This window comes from Panthera onca, chromosome C1 (assembly GCF_046562875.1).
Source record: "Panthera onca isolate mPanOnc1 chromosome C1, mPanOnc1 haplotype 2, whole genome shotgun sequence".
NCBI classification, from domain to species: Eukaryota; Metazoa; Chordata; class Mammalia; order Carnivora; family Felidae; genus Panthera; species Panthera onca.
In genome coordinates, this window is record NC_138346.1 from 213,368,796 (window position 1) to 213,385,988 (window position 17,193).

Genomic DNA, 17,193 nt, shown 5'->3' on the forward strand with positions numbered 1-17,193 from the left:
CCCTAATTCCATCCGTGAGCCACCCCACCCTCGTGACCTAATCCCCTCCCAAGGGCCCCGCTTCCGAATACATTGGGAATTGACTTCAACGTAGGATTTGGGGGGGACACACACATTCAGTCCACAGGACCTGCTTCTCACCCAAAGTAGAAGGAAGTGTCTGATCCAAGCTGGATGCTTTCATCACTGCCCAACCCCTAGCAAGTAATCCCATTTTTTTAAGAATTTTCTGACTGAGATTAGCAGAATTAAGACCAAAAACAGGGGCCGGCACTTCCTGTGCAGCAGCATACCTCGTGGAGGATGAAACAGAATGTGCTTTACTTTCCGGGATGACACTGAGTTCTCCTTTGGTTCCTGGTGATTCTGTCCTCTTTAGGGCCAGAGACTGTGTTGGCTCCTCTCTGAATCCTTGGTGTCTGTCCTCTGGCTGCACCCGGAGACGTGCTTGGAAAGTTGTGGCTCTGGTCAGAATCCGCACCGTAGGTTAAGTGGCTGGGGGCGTCCTCCAACATGAACATTGTCACGAAAAATTTATACTTCTGTTTACGCAATTGTGTACACGTAAAAATAGGAGTGAGTTTCAGCAACTATAGGCTTGGATTAGGACGGTGTAGATGCTTTGCACCCCAACTTTGTTAAGGAATAATTAATAAATATAATTGTGTATATTGAAAATGTACAACATGAAGGCAGGTGCCTGGGTGGTTCAGTCGGTTAAGCATCCGACTCCTGGTTTTGGCTCAGGTCATGATCTCACGGTTCACGGGATTGAGTCCCGCATCCAGCTCTGTGCTGACAGCATGGAGCCTGCTTGGGATTCTCTCTCTCTGTCTCTCTCTCTCTCTCCCCCCAAATAAATAAACACTTAAAAATAATAATAATAAAATAAAATGTACAACATGATAACTTGATACACATTATGGAATGCTTATCAAGCTCAAGATCATTAACACATCCATCACCTCCCATTGTTAACTCCCATCGTGATAAGGACACTTAAAACCCACTCTCAGCAACTTTAAAATGTGCAACACTGACTATAGTTCCCATGCCGTGCATGAGATCCTTGGAATCTACTCATCTTACAGTGGAAAGTTTGTGCCCTTCAACCTGTCTCCCCATTTCCCCGGCTCTCTGCACCCCCTGGCAACCATGGTTCTGTTCTCTTTCTGTGGAATCAGGTGGTGGTTATGGTTTTTGTTTCATTTTGTTTTGTTTTTTTAGATTCCACATGTAGGGGATACCATATGGTATTTTTCTTTTCCTATCTTATTTCACTTAGCATTATGCCCTCCAGATTCATCCATGTCATCATAAATGGCAGAGTTTCCTTCTTTTATATGGCTGAATGATATTCCTCTCTGTGTGTGTGTGTGTGTGTGTGTGTGTGTGTGTGTGTGTGTGTGTGTGTCTTTATCCACTCATCTGTCACCAGACACCTAGGCTGTTTCCATGTCTTGGCCATTGTGAATAATGCTGCAGTGGACATGGGAATACGGACATCTTTTCAAGATACTAATTTCCTTTCCTTTGCATATGTACCCAGAAGTGGAATTTCAGGATCATATGGTAATTTTATTTTTAAAAATCTCCCCATCTGCATTCCCACCAACGATGTACAAGGGTTTCCTATTTTCCACATCCTCATCAACACTTGCTGTCTCTTGCCTGTTTGATAACAGCCATCATACCTGGTATGAGAAGATACCTCACTGGATGGTTTACATTTCCCTGATGATGAGTGATGTTGAAAACCTTTTCACGTACCTATTGGCCATTCCGCGAATGTCTTCTTTGGGAAAATGTCTATTCAGGACCTTTGCCCTTTTTTTAATTGGGAGTATTTACTTTTTTGCTATTAAGTCGTATGATTCCTTTATATATTTTGAATATTAACTCCTCACGAGGGGCTATAGATGGCAAATCATTTCTCCCATACTGCAGGTTGTCTTTTCAACGTATTGCTTCTTTGCTGTGCAGAAGCTTTTTAGTTCTAGGCGAGCCCACTTATTGATTTTAGCCTTTGGTGCCTAGAGCTTCAGATGTTTTTTTGGTTGTGGGGTTAGAGGAGATGAGAGAGAGAATTATTAGCTACTTCTGCCAGAGGCGTTTACGCTTCTCCTGCTCTTCTCTTAACCCCCTGATCTTTTTATCCTCACTTTCCAGGCAGTATTGCGCCGGCTGCTGGCGCCTCAGACTCCCCTCCTGCCTCGGGGAGTTTGTTTGAATGCCTGTCCTGTGGAATGCCCTGCTGCAGCGCACCTCTTCTCTGCTCACTCTGTTCCTTGGAAAATCCCCGCGTTCTTGTTTTTAAGATTAAACACGCTCCCAGCAGCCCAAGAACTATAGGTACAATAGGGAACACTGAGTAGGAGTAATGGCTCACCTTACACTGACTGGCTCAAGGGAATGGTTCTTTTTGGCAAGGAAAAATGACTTCCTACCACTCAAAATGAATTTAGCATCTGTTACAGCTGAAGACATGCCCCCTCTCTGTGTTAGTTTGCTCAAGGAGAAAGAAAGTAGGAGTGTTGGTTTGCAAAGTATTTTGAAGCCAGGCGGTGGCATTGGGCTCCGTGGTGATTAGGTGGCTAGATCTGACCTCTCCCAGCGGCTGCTGCCCTTGTCGGCCCCTGCCTTTTCACCTTTTCGCCTCCCTAAAGACTGTAACAAAATCAGTCTCTTTCTCACTGCTCACCCTCTGGTTTTTCCCTGAAGCTTTTTACCTTGCTCTGAATGGTAATGGTGATAATTTAAAAACCAACAAGTTTTAAAAGAATTTATTGTGGAAGGAAAAGGAAACTTCAAATGTTTACAACATCCTACAGTGTTGTATTTTTACAAAGCAAAATGCTTATAAACAGCATGAATCATTAACCATAGTGTCATCTACCTTCATTTTGCAGCCACTTTTATAGGCAAAAGAGGAAGCTCTTTGAGCCCTTTTCTTACAAAGTAAAAAATGAAAACCAATATATCTGTATTGACTGAATATCTTCAGGCAGTTTTGTGCAAGCATCCACGAGGGACTTTCCCCACCTCCTACTGGAACTCCCCAGCCGCCACTAGACCCACTTCTGCCTTTCAGCACACTGCACCCTGATTGACGTTGAGCAGGGAGGAGGCAGAGGCCTGCCGCCAGGCCCGGGACCCTGGAGATCCCTCCTGGGTCAATCCACTGCCAGCAGAATAATTTCTGTCTTTAAAGAAAAAATGTGTAGACTGAAGGTAATTTCGTTGGATTGGATTTAAAACTCGAAACTCCTTTCCCCCACCACTCCTCTCTTTTATGCCTTCCTCCATCACCCAAGGCCTCTCCTTGAAGATCAAAATCACATGATTCTTTTTAGTAAAGGGGTCTATTTTCTCCCCTCACATAACCTAGACCTCCAACTAAATAGATACAGTGATGTCACAATTATTTTCCTTTTACAGAAAAATCAAGTGGAAAGGAGAGGCTTTGAGTGATATGTCAGGGATCACAGGCACAGAGAGCCCACTCGGGCCAGGCCCCTGGGAAGTTGTGTGATGGCCCATCGTGTTTAAATAATTCATCCCATTTATGTAACGTCCTTGTCCTCTCAGTTTTATTGTGCTCCCTAGAGACAGACTCTCGTTGGAGATTCTAGGCCATTTTCCGTCCCTACCCTTTCTCCACTCCCTTCCTCCCCTTCCCTGCCCTCACCCAGCCTCCGTTTGTCCCCATTTCCCTGGCCGTGCCCCCCGGCAGGCCTGCACTCAGGGCTGGAAGTCTTCCGGGCGGATTTTCATCTCCACGCGCCTGAGGGAGTAGCTCGAGCCGTGCCAGCCGTACCACGTGATGCCGTCCAGGTGCTTGTTGTGCTCCCCGAGGCGGTAGTAGACCCCGTTGAGGTTGGAGTCTGTGCAGCAGTTGTACCAGTAGCCGCCTGGCCCAAGAGAGAGATCGGGGCCGTGAGCCCGCTTCGTCCCCGCCCCGGAAACGGCAGACACACGGGACAGGAGGCTTGGCGGAGCTGCCGTTCGAACCGTAGCTCCACAGTCAGAAGCGCCAAAGCCAGAACGCCGGGCCGTGTGGCTCTAAATATGGCTTTAAGTTGGTCCTTCCCCGCTGGGACCAGCCCCCGAGCCCCCCCCCCCCCGCACCTCACCTTTGCGGAGCTGGGCGCACTTGTCCAGGCAGTTGTCGTTGTCCTTGTCCTTGGTGCTGAAGGCCGTGTTGTTGTGGTAGAGGAGGGCGTCGTTCCCCACGTCGCCGCTGTAGTTCCCCAGGAAGAGGCGGTAGCTGTTCAGTTCGTTGCCCAGAGCGAAGCGGCTGTACTCGGCGTGGCGCAGGTTGCCCTCCCAGTCCTGTTGGGGAGCAGGTGGAGCCTTAGAGAAGCAGCGCGGGGGCTGTGTTTCCCGCCACGCCACCGGCCTTCCCTCTCTCGGCTCGCAGCCACACGTCCGTCTGTCCGTTTGCGCGGGGGCCCAGCGAGGCTTTATCGCTTGTTTGCCTCTAGCTACCACACTAGGCTTGGGAGTCACGCAACAAGGGTCCCAGAGCAAGGCTCGCTCCTGAGTCGCCATCTGGCCTGGATTAGCCCCTCTTTCTGCCTCCTTCCTGTCCCTGTCTGTCTGTGAGGTGTGGGTGTGTGTGTGTGTCTCTGTGTCCCACTCAGAGTCACTGGAGAAGGTAGCGGGGCCTCCATTCCCTTCACGACTGTCACCGGTCAGTGTCGATAAGGTTTGCACATAGAGGAGTTCAAGCCCCAGGCCCGAGTGGGGACCGCAGTGTGTCAGCAGCACAGCTGACTGTTGGATCCCCCCGCTCTGGCCCGAGTCCAGCCTCTTGTGTATCTGCAGCCTCGCTTTTGGGAGCAAATAGGAAAAACTCTCTTCTCAACTGCACTACAGCCTGCAGGAAAAGCGCCGTAATAAGCACACAGGCTGTAGTCAGCAAGAGTGGAAAGGGCGCCCCCAGAGTCGTGCACAGTTGGGTGTGGCACCTGCTCCAGTCCTAGGGGCCTTGTGCTCACCTCCATCTCCACACGCAGCCGGGTTGGCCGTCTGGAGAGCCGGTGGATGTGTTCGTTGCCCAGCCAGAAGTCCCCACGGATGCTGCCAAAGCCCTGCTTGTACTGCTTCCAGTCCCGGAAGAAGGAGACGAGGCCACTCTTTCGTCTCTGGATGGTGGTCCAGCCGCCGCCTGACGTCTCCATGTCACAGAACACCTGTGGCAGAGAGGATGCTCTGGTCAGGGACCCACAGAGGCAGGCAGAGGAGCCCGAGGGCGGGCCTCGTCGCCTCCCTCCCATTGCCGCAGGGCCAGTGGATGTGTGCAGGCTCACCACGACTCTACCCCAGTGTCAGCGAGCAGGAGTGGGGTGGTGGCTTGCTAAGGAAGAATTGTCAAAATTGAGGAGGGGGGCAAGCGCACGTATAGTTGGAAGAGAAGAAAATCCATGTGTGCTCTCTACGTGTTCTCTCTCATCTCCTTCCCCCAAGAATAACTGCTCTGGGTCGTGGCAAGAGATGTCAACAAGTCGGGTGGAGGTTATAGAATTATCTGTGTCGGAAGATTTGGTGTTTGGTCGGTAATGATTTCAAGGGGCAAAAGAGATGCTGGGGGAGGGGTTTCCCCCCCCACAAACTGAGTGTGTGTGTGGATAGCTCTCTGGGTATTCGGTGTGTTTGATTCTGTCTTGAGTTTCCCATTCTCTAGACCATGACTAGTCCTGTTGCCCCCCGCCCTGTGAGGGGGGCAGAGGACCGATGGTAGAACCTGGGCCGTGGGCTCTGGTGACCTCACCTCCAGCTCAGGGCTGCCCAGAAAGTCATCGGGAGGAAGCTTGTACACCCCAGAGATGCGGTAGTTCTTCTGGTAGAGGGACGAGCAGTCATAGATGGCGTCTGTAATAGGAGCAAACCGCAGGAGTGAGCATCCAAACCCAGGGGCTCCACGGCAGGTGGGCATTTGTGCTCCATCTCCATTGAAAGTTTAAAAACTGAGATCTCATTTCTACCACGCAATTCACACGAGTGTTCATAACTAGACAGGGTCTGGGTTTTGGAGGGGTGTGGCCATTGGGAGACCAAAAGGAGGTGTCTTTTGGCTTCATTGGTGGTGGGGAAGCCCTCACCTGGATAGCAGCATCAATGGGACCGTCAAACAGGTGGTTTCAGGTTAACTCTGAAATAGATCATCCCGCTATGTTCTATTCTTCTAGGCCACCATCTCTGGGAACATTACAGTTTGCGAGGGCCACGTAATAGATGCGCCTGTTTAATAAATTCCACTTCTGGGACCGCTAGCCTCTCTTACCACGTACGTCATGAGCATCTCATAGGGTCTGATTTTGTTGTTTTCTTGGTTTATTTGGGGGTGGGGGTGGTTTTTCAGAGGGAATGGCTATTTGTACCTTTGAGAATGGCTATTTTTATTTAGATTGCCTACTAGGACCCTAATTAAGGGAGATCAGTTTAACATCTTCTTCCCTGAACGACCCCCCCCGCCCCCCGCTGCTTTGTCTAACACTGCTCATTCCTCAAACGGAAGTGCAAACACCCTGAGGAACCCGTGGAGGCCTCCCCTGGCAGCATTATTAAAACAAGCAAACCAGAGCATCGAACAGGCTGGTGTTCACCCTGGGGTTGATTTAAACGCTTCCTTGGCCATCTTGGGGCTACAGCTTTGTGCCAGATTTTGTCTCCAGGTCTCAAATATCAAAGAAACCGCCTTTCCTGATGGGATTCAAAGAGCGGGAACTCTTGCTGTCCAGGAGACGCTTCCTGTCCTCTGTCTCTGGGGTTCTTTTCTTGGAGGCCCCTGTGCTGGGCCTTCGAGAAGAGCCCTTCGAGAGACGCTCACTGCCACCAGGAACTGTCCCAGGCAGAGCACATTGAGGGAGGGGGAGATGTGTGCCTTCGCCATCAGCGTCCTTCGTTTTCTGTTACTGAGGAGAGCATCAACTTACTGCTTTCTCCGATGAGCTACCTGCTTAGAGAGTCTAAAGGTGACCCAGCAGCTGGCAATCGAGAAGAAAACGGAGGAAGGATGTCCTGGGCTAGAAGAGTAGGAGGCCCAGCAGGAGAGCTGCCTTTGACCCCCAAGAAGCTCCCTGCTGGGAGGGGAGAAAACCCCAGTTGGAGGAGTAGGAGGCGGCACAATCAGAGTCCCGCCTGGCCTGCTCTGCCGCGCCAGGCCAAATCGGGACGCGCTTGTCTGGAAAATGTCCTGAGGATACCTTTCTAGTCCCACACTGAGGGGCAGGAAGTACATGCTTAGGAAGTGATTTTCACATGGTGGTTTATTGGGTAACGGGCCGTTTAAGCTTATTTCACGTTAAAGCTTTTTCTCCGTTTGAACTGAGAGTCACCAGTGACTCACCCTCTTCTATTTCTTGACTTGGTCTATGATGTGACCGAAAGTTTTTATATCAGTAATAAATGACATATCTGTAGGATATTCGCCTGACAAGTAACAATTTCCTGATGATTTCAGAAACCCCAGTTTCTTCTCTCTGAGCAATAAATTCACCTTAGCCGGTCTGAGCCAACCTAACTAGAAACCAGAAGTTATTTTAGGAAAGAAAGCATTGGATGTATCTGACGTGGGGGGCTTCCAAAAATCCAGATTTCAGCATCGCATTTTCTTATTTGCTGTAATGGGAGAATTTTATTTGAGATCCTGGGGGAAAATAGAAATCTCAGAAGTGAGGAACCTCGAGCCTCTCCTTCCTGACCCAAAGGAATTCTTCTTCTGTCTCTAGGCAGCATCTATACCTAATTCTGAGCCAGTGGGCAGAGTCAGGTTTGCAGAGACAGAACACAAAAACCCATTAATGCCCATTCCACTAAATCTTAGGGACACAGGAGAACTGTTTTTGGCAAAACTTGGTTCCTACAACGATAGATGTTACAGTTTTGGTGCTCAATCCTGCTTCCTTAGGACTGTGGGTACAGCCTGTTGGCTCTGGGTGAGGAAGCGAACCCATCAGGGAGACTTAAACCCTGTTTCTAAGGCTTGCAATGTGACTCTGGGCAAACCACGTCGTCCCTGTGTGCTCCGGGATGGGGATTCATACCTTCCTTATGCTGAATCATGGTGTGAGTAAAGAGAACTGTGCAGACATTGGGGAAATTGACAGAAATTTACAGGACATTAGAGCCGGTGGCACGTACCCGGGAAAATACACCCCCAAAGAACCCCCAGTCATCATTCTGATGGCCAAGCCATCTAGAAACCATGCCACACAGAGACGCTCCGGTGTTTGACCGAGAAGGTGGCAACTAGCGTGAGGACACGTTCTCCTTACCTGCCGAGGTCTGGGTGACAGTCTGTGCTGCCTGTAGCTGCATAATGTCGATCTGGTTGTTCATTTCCGAGTACTTGCTCTCCGCGTCTGTGAGCCGTGACTCCATGCGCTTGGTGCTGCTCTCCAGCTCCATCACCTGCATGACCACGCTGACCCAGTCCCTCTCCTGCTTCTCGCTCAGTTCGCTCAGCAGACTGCTCAGATTGGCAATCTGGGCCCTGAGCTCCTTCGCCTCCTCACAGCAGGCGGCCGCCTTGAGCTGCGCAGGTGTCTTGCGCTTCGGGGGCTTCTGTGGCCACGCTGGGTGGCTGACAAAGGCCGTGATGAAAATGCAGAGCCAGGCCATAGCTGAGAGAGTCTTTTTCAGCATCTTTCGCGGGCCTGGGTGGGGAAGGATCTTCCTTTGGGGGATCTGGGTATGCCCGGCTGAGGTCTGCAAAGCTGCAGCAAATTACAGCTGTGCACTTTCACTCCGGATGGGCTCACCACCCTGTTGCTTTCTGTCCTCCCTTGCTCTTTCTTAGCCTTTCTCAAAGCTTGGGTTTAAAAGTGCAGCCTAACTGGGCTCCCTGTACCTTTCTTCCCAAGCCTGAACGCTCTACAAACTCAGCATCTTAAATATTGTTTGCTGCCTGCACCTCCACCCCCACTGGGGCCGTGCATGGTGCCTTAGCCCCTCCCAGCTCATCTGGGAGGGTCAGGTGCCTGTTGGGTGAAGTCAGCGTAAACTTAGGCCAGAGGGGAGGAGGGACACAGGGGCGAGCCTTTCTTTCCTTGCCTGCACAGTCTCTGGGCTGAGACAAGAGGACTATGAATTTGTGTGTTTCCAATTTCGCCTGGTAGATTATGCCCCTGCCAGCCACTGGCTCAGCTCTATCAGCGAGCAGGGCAGGGTCGGAAGAATTTCCAAATTCCGTTCTAAAGGTTACATAACCGTGGGGTGACTGTAAGGTAGGCAAAGAGAATTGGGAATACGACTCCCGCTCACCCAGGGAGGCCTGTTAATGTAATCCATGCTGTTTATATGAGGATCTGGTATATTTTGGCATCCTGCTGAGTGTGCTCTTAACAAGGCTGGTTATTCCTTTTTCTGATCATCACTCAGAGAATGATGTTTTACAAAACCCTTGTTCCGCCTAGATCTAACACTGTCACGGTGGAAAATCTCCAACTTAGAAGAGCTCTAGAAATAGAAAGAGTAAGCATCTTAGGAAGCAAAAAAAGGCTTTGTGGTTTGTATCCACAGGATTTGCTCAGTCATCTTTCTTCTTACGTACTTCCTTCTTCCACAAGCGGGCCCGTATTGGCTCCTCGCACGTGGCATTTGACAAGGAGGTGTCGGAGAGGACGGCAGGGACAAAAACTCAGGAGTGCCGGACACGGTCCTGGCACGGTCATGCCGGTGTACTTCCGTCGGTCTGTAGGCACAGCGGAGAACAGGCCCATCCTTGGCCCGTGATTCAAAACTTGGAACATACATTAAATCATAGGGAAAAGAATCTCTGTCACCTAACCCATATCGACAGTCTTATGTCCCTCTTCCTGTACAACACAGTTTGCAAATCTGAAGCTCTTCTCTATATCTGATGTACGTCCCTGAAAATAGGGATGCTGTCACTTCTCATGTATTGGAACGGAAGGGCACTACTCCTTTGAAAACAAATGGGAAAAACCTGGGGCTTCGGCAAACCTTAAATACTTAAAATGAGCTTTTCACTGAGAACGAATACAGAGGCCTCTCCATCCTTAAGCAGTAACTGCCCCTGTCTTTGGAACGTGCTCTTTTCTGCTTCCATGTTACGGAGCCACCGAGGCAGACCTCGTCCTGTTGCTGTTCCATGTGGGTCCTTCACACACAAGCCTGGTGCCCGACAGCCCTCCTTCCCTGCCATGACCCCCGGAGTCCCTTTACAGGTGGCACTTCTGGCCTCAGAAGGTCATTTCTGTTCAGCAGCTAGAGTTACCAAACAGGTTTTCTCCCCCCCTTTAAATCACTAAGCGGTTGTGGCTCAGGTGTCCCAGGGTTCGTTTTCTCCCTTCCTGAGTCCCCTTGCCTCCTGAGGGGTGAGGGTGTGGCTGGCCCCCCACAGCAGCTTGCCATTCCTCTCAGAAGAGCCTGTTTAGAATTGGCAGCCAGTCCCCGCTCTTATTTCGCAAATACCCAGCCCAGCTGGGCACTGCGGTCTCGGCCACATGGAGTTCATTTCACTAACACGAACCCAGCCCCAACCATCCGCATCCAACGGCCTCCTGAACCCGGTGAGGATCTTCACGTCGATCTCCCAGCCATCAGCTGACACTGAGCTTTTGCCCTGTGCCACACAGGCATGTGGGGCATCCTTTGTGACCCTGCCGTCCTGGTGCTCCCCCCGCAGCAACGTGATAGAGAGAGGATCAGTGGAGCTTTATGGATTCCCAGCCAACTTTCTGTTTGTTCTTCCCAGTGGCCACTTCCCCGGCCCAAACAGGAAATTGTTACGAATAGATTTTCATATCTGGGCAGAAAGTGAATCAGTCATTTGTATTTGCAGCCCATGTAGCAATCCCTTCTGGGGGTTCATAGGTTTGGATCAGAAGCACCTAGCTGTTAGCATGAATGCCTACTCTCTGACATTTGTTTGCTGAAAGCCTATTTCTAACATGAGGTACAAGTTAGAGACAGAAGCTTTCCTTATTTGAAGATTTTCTTAAATCACCTAAGCTGCCCAAATGTCAATAGCCCTCCCAATTAAAAAAAAAATAGCAAATTAAGAGTGTTTCCCATGCCGGAAGATTATCAATCCTGCATACATCCACAACCCTGCGATGTCCTAGATTCTGAGTTTCTGAAAGAAAGAAAAGTAAGCCCTTGTTTTGAGTACAGCTAAGCCAGTGGAGAAAACCAGGAAGAATGTGGAGGACGAGACCAGTTTTCCCTTCTCCAAGAGGCTTTTACCTTCTCTGCCCTTCAGTGGATAAAGTGACCATAAAAATGGGAATTAACTGAGAAAATAAGGAAAGCCCGTGTTGGACATCTTGCAGTTTTTCCTTTTCTCTATTTTGCTGCTGGTGAAAGAGGGTCAGCTTGGTGTTCCTGGGGAAGATGTTTGTGAAAATCAAATTTATAGTCTTAATGAGAAAAAGCCAGTGAGCTTTTACTTAGCCTGGAAGTTCTCAGACACTTCACAGTCTGGGCCATACTGCCTTGGGCTGGCACCAAGGACGGGAAGCCTCCAGCAGCCTGAGGATTACAGAGCTGGGTAAGACCTAGAGGTGGTCTCTCCTTCCACGCAAATGGAGCGTCATGTTGCATTGTCTCGAAAACGTCCCTATTAGAGAGCCTCCTCCTTTGCTAATATATTCCTGCCCCTGCCTGCCCTTAAACCACCACTTGCACAATTGGTGAGGGAAACAGCTACCCTTAGAACCGGACTCTCAGTTTGTGGCATGAGTACATCTCAGAAGAACCTGCCTGCCTCGTTGTTAGTTTAATAGTGTTCTTTATGGGGATATTTTACTTCTCCTAAAGTCTTAGTGAGTCACGGCTTTGCCTTACTGTATGCGGCCATTTAATACCCGATGCTTCTTCTTCCTTTTTTTTTTTTAATGTTTATTTATTTTTGAGAGAGAGAAAGAGTGCGAGCAGGGAAGGGACAGAGAGAGAGGGAGACGGGAGACACAATCTGAAGCAGGTTGCCGACTCCAGGCTCTGTGCTGTCAGCACAGAGCCTGACGCGGGGCTCGAACTCATGAACCTCGAGATCATGTCCTGAGCCGAAGTCGGACACTTAACCGACTGAGCCACACCCATATGCCCCAATACCTGACACTCCTGTTGCTCAGTCCTATTTCTGCCTCAGTTAAATGCCACCCACCCCAGGAGGCACATCCATCTCTTCCCTAAGTCTCCTGATCTGCCACTTGTACCAGAGTGCATTCTGGACGTGTTAGAAATCGTTTCTCTTGTGCTTCCTTCTAGAGTCTATTATTTCACGACAGCACCTAGCAAGAGAGTCTGTCTCTGCGCTCAGACTTTGTAGCAAACGTCTGTTCTGTTAGCCAGCATGTAAATTGCAGAGCATCGTTAACAATGCCGGCCCAGCCTCAACTGCCTCACCGTCCAGTTGGAGAAACAGACAGCTGAGCTCTGGGACAGTGTGACATGCTAGGAGAGGGACACAGAGGAGGAGGAGTGCCCAATTCAGATGAGGTCCGGAAGGCCTCCCAAGGGGAGTGCTACCCAGGTTTCACAGAGAAAGGAGGAGGTAGCCAGGGGTGGGAGGCCGGCATTCTGAGCAAGGTGCAGCTTTGTGAAAGACCTTGGCCTAGTAGGAGGACGTAAGTAGTTGAGTGTGGCTTAAGAGTCAGGGGCGGAGGACAGTAAAGCCAGAGAGGTGGAGGGGAGCCAGGCCTGAGGGCCCCGAGGAGTCCACGTGAGGGGCGTGATTGCTACTCTGAAGACAGACGAGTTTCTGGAAGGAATCTAAGCAGCTCCTTACTCTTGTTGCTCTGTTTTCCTGAGTCTCACCGGGAAAGGGGCTTTTTGTACTTGCCCCACAAGATTTTTAACTGGAAATGGGACGGCCTAGAACATCCGTATTTCTTGAAATTGTAATGCGTTCATATTAAATGCCCCGAAGGGATCATCTGGCTTGAAGATTAAGGAGGCGGTATATGAAGGACTTGAAATGGTTGGGTCTAGAATCAGACAAATCTGGGTTCTAATCCCTTCCCATCTTTGGTAGTTCCATGACCCTGGGCAAATTATTTCTCTGAGTTTACAGATCTGTGCAGTGGTGATGCAAATCCTAACTACTTTACCTCATTTCTGGTTCAATAAAGCAAAGGATTAAAAATAGTTAAGGCGGGGCACCTGGGTGGCTCAGTTGGTTAAGCATCTGACTTCAGCTCAGGACATGATCTCACCATTTGTGAGTTTGAACCCCGCATCAGGCTCTCTGCTATTGGCTCAGAGCCTGCTTCAGATCCTCTGTCTTTCCCTCTCTCTCTCTCTCTCTCTCTCTCTCAAAAATAAAATAAACATTTAAAAAATAATCATAAAATAAAAGATAAAAATAGTGAAGGCATTTCTGAATAAGATAAATAAATTTGGAGGAATTAAACTACAAGAAATCAATATTTATCATAAAGCTACTGTAAGTGATTAAAGGCAGCGTAGTGGTGGCACAAGGCTAAACTCACAGATGATTGGAGTGGAATCAAATGTCCAGAAACACCCGCATGTGTGTAGACAGTTGATTTTTGACAAGGTGGCACCACGGAACACTGAGGAAAGCACAGTCTTTTCGGCAAGTTCTTCCAGGTCAGCTAGGTAGCCTTACGGGGAGAAGAGGGCTCTTGACCCTTACCTCACACCACACATAAAACTTCAAGTTCAGAGGAGGCTTCCGTTCCACATGTGGAAGGTAAAACCAAAGCTTCTAGAAGATAACATAGGCTATTATCTTCGGCATCTTGGGGGTAAGCAAAGATTTCTTAACCAAGATACAAAGAGCACTAACCATACAAGAAAACATTATCAAATGCAATAGAAAGAGTCATCTCTGTTCATTAGAAGACACCACGAACAGAGCGAAAAGGGAGGAAGATTATCTCCAATAGATATCTTTGTGTTTATTGCATCCAGAGTATACATACAGCTCTTCTCAAACAACTTTGAAAAAGGTGGCCAACTTAAAGATTGGCAAGAGATGTCACAAGGCACTTATTTCACAAAAGAAGATCTCCACAAGGCCAATAAACATATGAAAAGCTGCTCAAGCTCCTTAGTCATTATGGAAATTCAAATCAAAACTCTCCCATGCCGCCAATACACACACACTGCAATGGGAAACACGGACAGTACCAAGTGTTGACAAAGATGTGGAGCCATTGGGCTTTGCAGATATTTCCGGTGGAAATGTCAACTGCCGAAACCACTCTGGGGAGCAATTTGTCCGTGTCCTCGAAAGCAGAACACACCCTGTAACCCAAAGGTGCTACTTCTTGGTAGGGTCCCAACAGAAACGCCAGCACCCTTGCACCAAAGCCAGTACAAGAACTGGTGGCACATAGCAACACGGACGTATGTCCCAGACATCGTGTTGAGCATCAGGCGAGGTTCAAAACATGGCAAAACTGTGGGGCGCCTGGGTGGCTCAGTCAGTTAAGCGTCCGACTCTTGATCTTGGCTTAGGTCATGATCTTACAGTTTCGTGAGTTCAAGCCCCACATCAGGCTCTGCACTGACAGCGCAGAAGCTGCCTGGGATTCTCTCTCTCTCTCTCCCTCTCTCTCTGTGCCCCTCCTCTGCTCGTGCTCTCTCTGTCTCTTTTGATGTAAATAACTAAACTAAAAAAAAAAAAAAAAACCGGCAAAACTAACCAGTTGCGTCAGAGGTCAGACAGTCGTTGCCTCTAGAGATGAGGAGGGGAGCCTCGGTCAGGAGAAGGCTCAGTGTTTCTGGGACGCTGGCAGCGTGTTGTGTTCTGGTTCTCGCTCTGGGTGGTATTTACAAGGGTATCTTCACTCCGCGATTTCTCAAGCTGCACACTGTGTGCACCTTTCTGTATGTGTGTTACACTTCAACTAGGAAGTTGATTCAAAAATCGATAGAGCACATGATACAGGTTAGTGACGGACACATAGTCAATGTCCAGCAAATATCAAGTATTACTGGTTAGGTATGCAGTTATCGTCTCATCAGAAAAGCCCTCCCTGCCCTTCCGAGTCTACACTAAGCGCCCCCCCCACCCCCCGACGTTAGTCTCCATCTAGGCTCTCTGTTTTCTTCTTGGTGTTTACCTTCACAGCATTCATTTCAGGGTTTTTTGGTTTGTTTGTTTTGGTTTTTGTTTTCGGTTTTTTTTGTGTATCTATTTCACCAGCCCGTTAGCTCTGCAAAAGCAAAGACCTCGTCTGTCGTATTTACCACGGTAGCTCTAACATCTATCTCTTGGCACCAGACTGAGACCAAAGAGCTCCTTATTTGGAACTCGTCAAGTGAAAGAATGAATCCCCAGCAGAAGGTTCTCTTCGCCTAAAACATCTGTTGTGGAGACTCAGAGTCTCTATCCATGGTCATTGGCGGTACTTTGTCACCGCGAGGTCTTCATCGTTGGCCCCTGCGTTCTGTCCTGCTCTGAGTCCATTTTCCTTCTGTAGGTCTTAGACACATAATCAAAGGAAGTGGGAACTGAAAACACTGAGATCATCTGGTTCAACCTTGTATTTTAATCAATAACTGGGGGCAGCATCCTCACTGTGTAATCCCTTTGTCTCCCTGGAAACCATCCATTTGTGTCTCCCTCCTCTTTCTTTACGTATGAAGACCAACAGAAGGACCACAGAGCATTTGGAGCAAGGTTTTGTCCCGCTCCACTTTATTCCAGAGGCCTGGGTAAATGGCCTATCTGATCGCTTCCGCCTGCATCAGCCTGTTTGTTCACCATCACCGTGGCCTGAGGGGCCACACGCAACAGCTGACATCGAAGGCAGAATGAAGTCGCACGTCCCCGTAAAAACAGCCACATCTCGGGGCAGCTGTGTTCGCCAGAACTTATCCAGTAACCTGACAGATCTTGCTGTCCCCAAAAGGGGATGAAATACCCATTACGTTGCAGTAGCAGAAAGTCACTCTCAGCCGGAGACAAGACCCCGTCAGAAGTGCAGGATAGGATCACACGTTCGTACCCAGGTACCCTGGCATCCCCAGAGCTTCCCTTCGGGCCGGACCTCTGCCGCCCTGACGTAGGCAGCACTGATGGGAAAAGGGGACTGTAATTCTTTGAGAACGTTCGAGAAATTGTGCCACTTGTGCCTGAGCAACCAATTAATGGCAAGCGTGACTGCACTTTGCCGTTTACCGGCGAGGGGCTAGAGGGGTGAATAAAACCCTCTCTGTCTTAATTCTAAACACATGTTCCCAGGGTGTCACCGCTGTGTTGCTTGGAAGTATGAGTCCTGCTTCCACAGTCGTTTCCTGGCTTCCAGAAAAGGTACAGAGTCGTGTTCTTTTCCCCTACCTCTGCTGGAAGAAAAAGCACTCCGGCCAGAGGGGTGAGGATTTGCTCAAAGCTCCTCACTTCTCGACAAAAACACATTCCAAACCTCTGGGCTCATGCTGACTTCAAAAATGCAATGTGCCTCTAGGAATCTGTACCCCTTGTAGGGCAGCTCCACACAGGAGAGAGCGGATGGACAGAGGAAACCCCCGTGCAGCCAGAGCACAAACGCAGATTGTATCTTCCCGGGCCCATCTTTTTCTTTAGTGCCCTCTTAACATCCAGCCCTACCCAAGAGGTCAGGTCTCTCACCAGTCGCCAGGAGAGCATAAATGTATCTCTGGCTGTTCTGAAGACTTTCTGCAGGTTCACTGGACGACAGCTTGTCTTTATAGAGCACCTCAGAAACCCCAGGGAAGCTGCCTGTCAGTGTAGAAAGCCGGCCGTCCGCAGGGAGCCGTACGAAGGGAGGAATCCCGGGGTTTCCCCTAAAGCTGAACCAAAAGGACACAGGGTCTTTCACTGCAGCCCAAGACCATCCCAAAGGGAGAAGCTCGCGGTACCTCGGTAGTAAATGTCTGCCCTTCCACTGTACGTAGCTCACCCGCCGGAACCCCTCGAGATTTAATGGGACCAGTAAATGGTGAGTTAGAGACGCTGCTTCTGATTTTTATGTACTTCTGGGGCGGGGCGGGGCGGGGCGGGGGTTACTGCTGGCAACTAAACCACGTCACAGCGCTCTCAAACCTTGAATTATATGCCATATCATGATTCAGAGATGTTAAATTGTGTGTCTTACAACTGGTGGAGTACAGTAGGGGTTGGGTTCTGCCCCATGGCCACCCCTGACAACGTCCGTGCAGTGATGGTGAAACGTATTGGTGGTGACACCGTTGGTCTCTCCAAATACTTTTGGTCGTCTCATAGACTTT

At 49.4% G+C, this 17,193-nt stretch overlaps 2 protein-coding genes across 3 annotated transcripts in view; one reads left to right on the forward strand and one right to left on the reverse strand.

Moving 5' to 3' along the window:
* The window catches only part of MTOR (mechanistic target of rapamycin kinase), a 131,595-nt gene that overhangs the window by 61,321 nt on the left and 53,081 nt on the right, over positions 1-17,193 (forward strand). The gene's annotated exons all lie outside the window — the stretch shown is intronic.
* Positions 3,574-8,882, reverse strand: ANGPTL7 (angiopoietin like 7). The gene is made up of 5 exons (XM_060621607.2): positions 8,280-8,882; positions 5,774-5,874; positions 5,001-5,195; positions 4,134-4,332; positions 3,574-3,911 (listed from the first exon to the last, which is right to left on the reverse strand). Exons 1-5 carry the CDS (start codon positions 8,647-8,649, stop codon positions 3,742-3,744), a joined length of 1,035 nt encoding a protein of 344 aa, XP_060477590.1. The 5' UTR covers positions 8,650-8,882; the 3' UTR covers positions 3,574-3,741.

Excerpts from the sequence above, each read along its gene's own strand:
- ANGPTL7 (XM_060621607.2), bottom strand. The coding sequence starts at position 8,649 with ATGCTGAAAAAGACTCTCTCAGCTATGGCCTGGCTCTGCATTTTCATC. Across the intron at positions 5,196-5,773 it reads TGGGCAGCCCTGAGCTGGAG|GTGTTCTGTGACATGGAGAC; the intron begins GTGAGGTCACCA and ends TCTCTGCCACAG. Across the intron at positions 4,333-5,000 it reads GGCTGCGTGTGGAGATGGAG|GACTGGGAGGGCAACCTGCG; the intron begins GTGAGCACAAGG and ends GCTCCCCAACAG.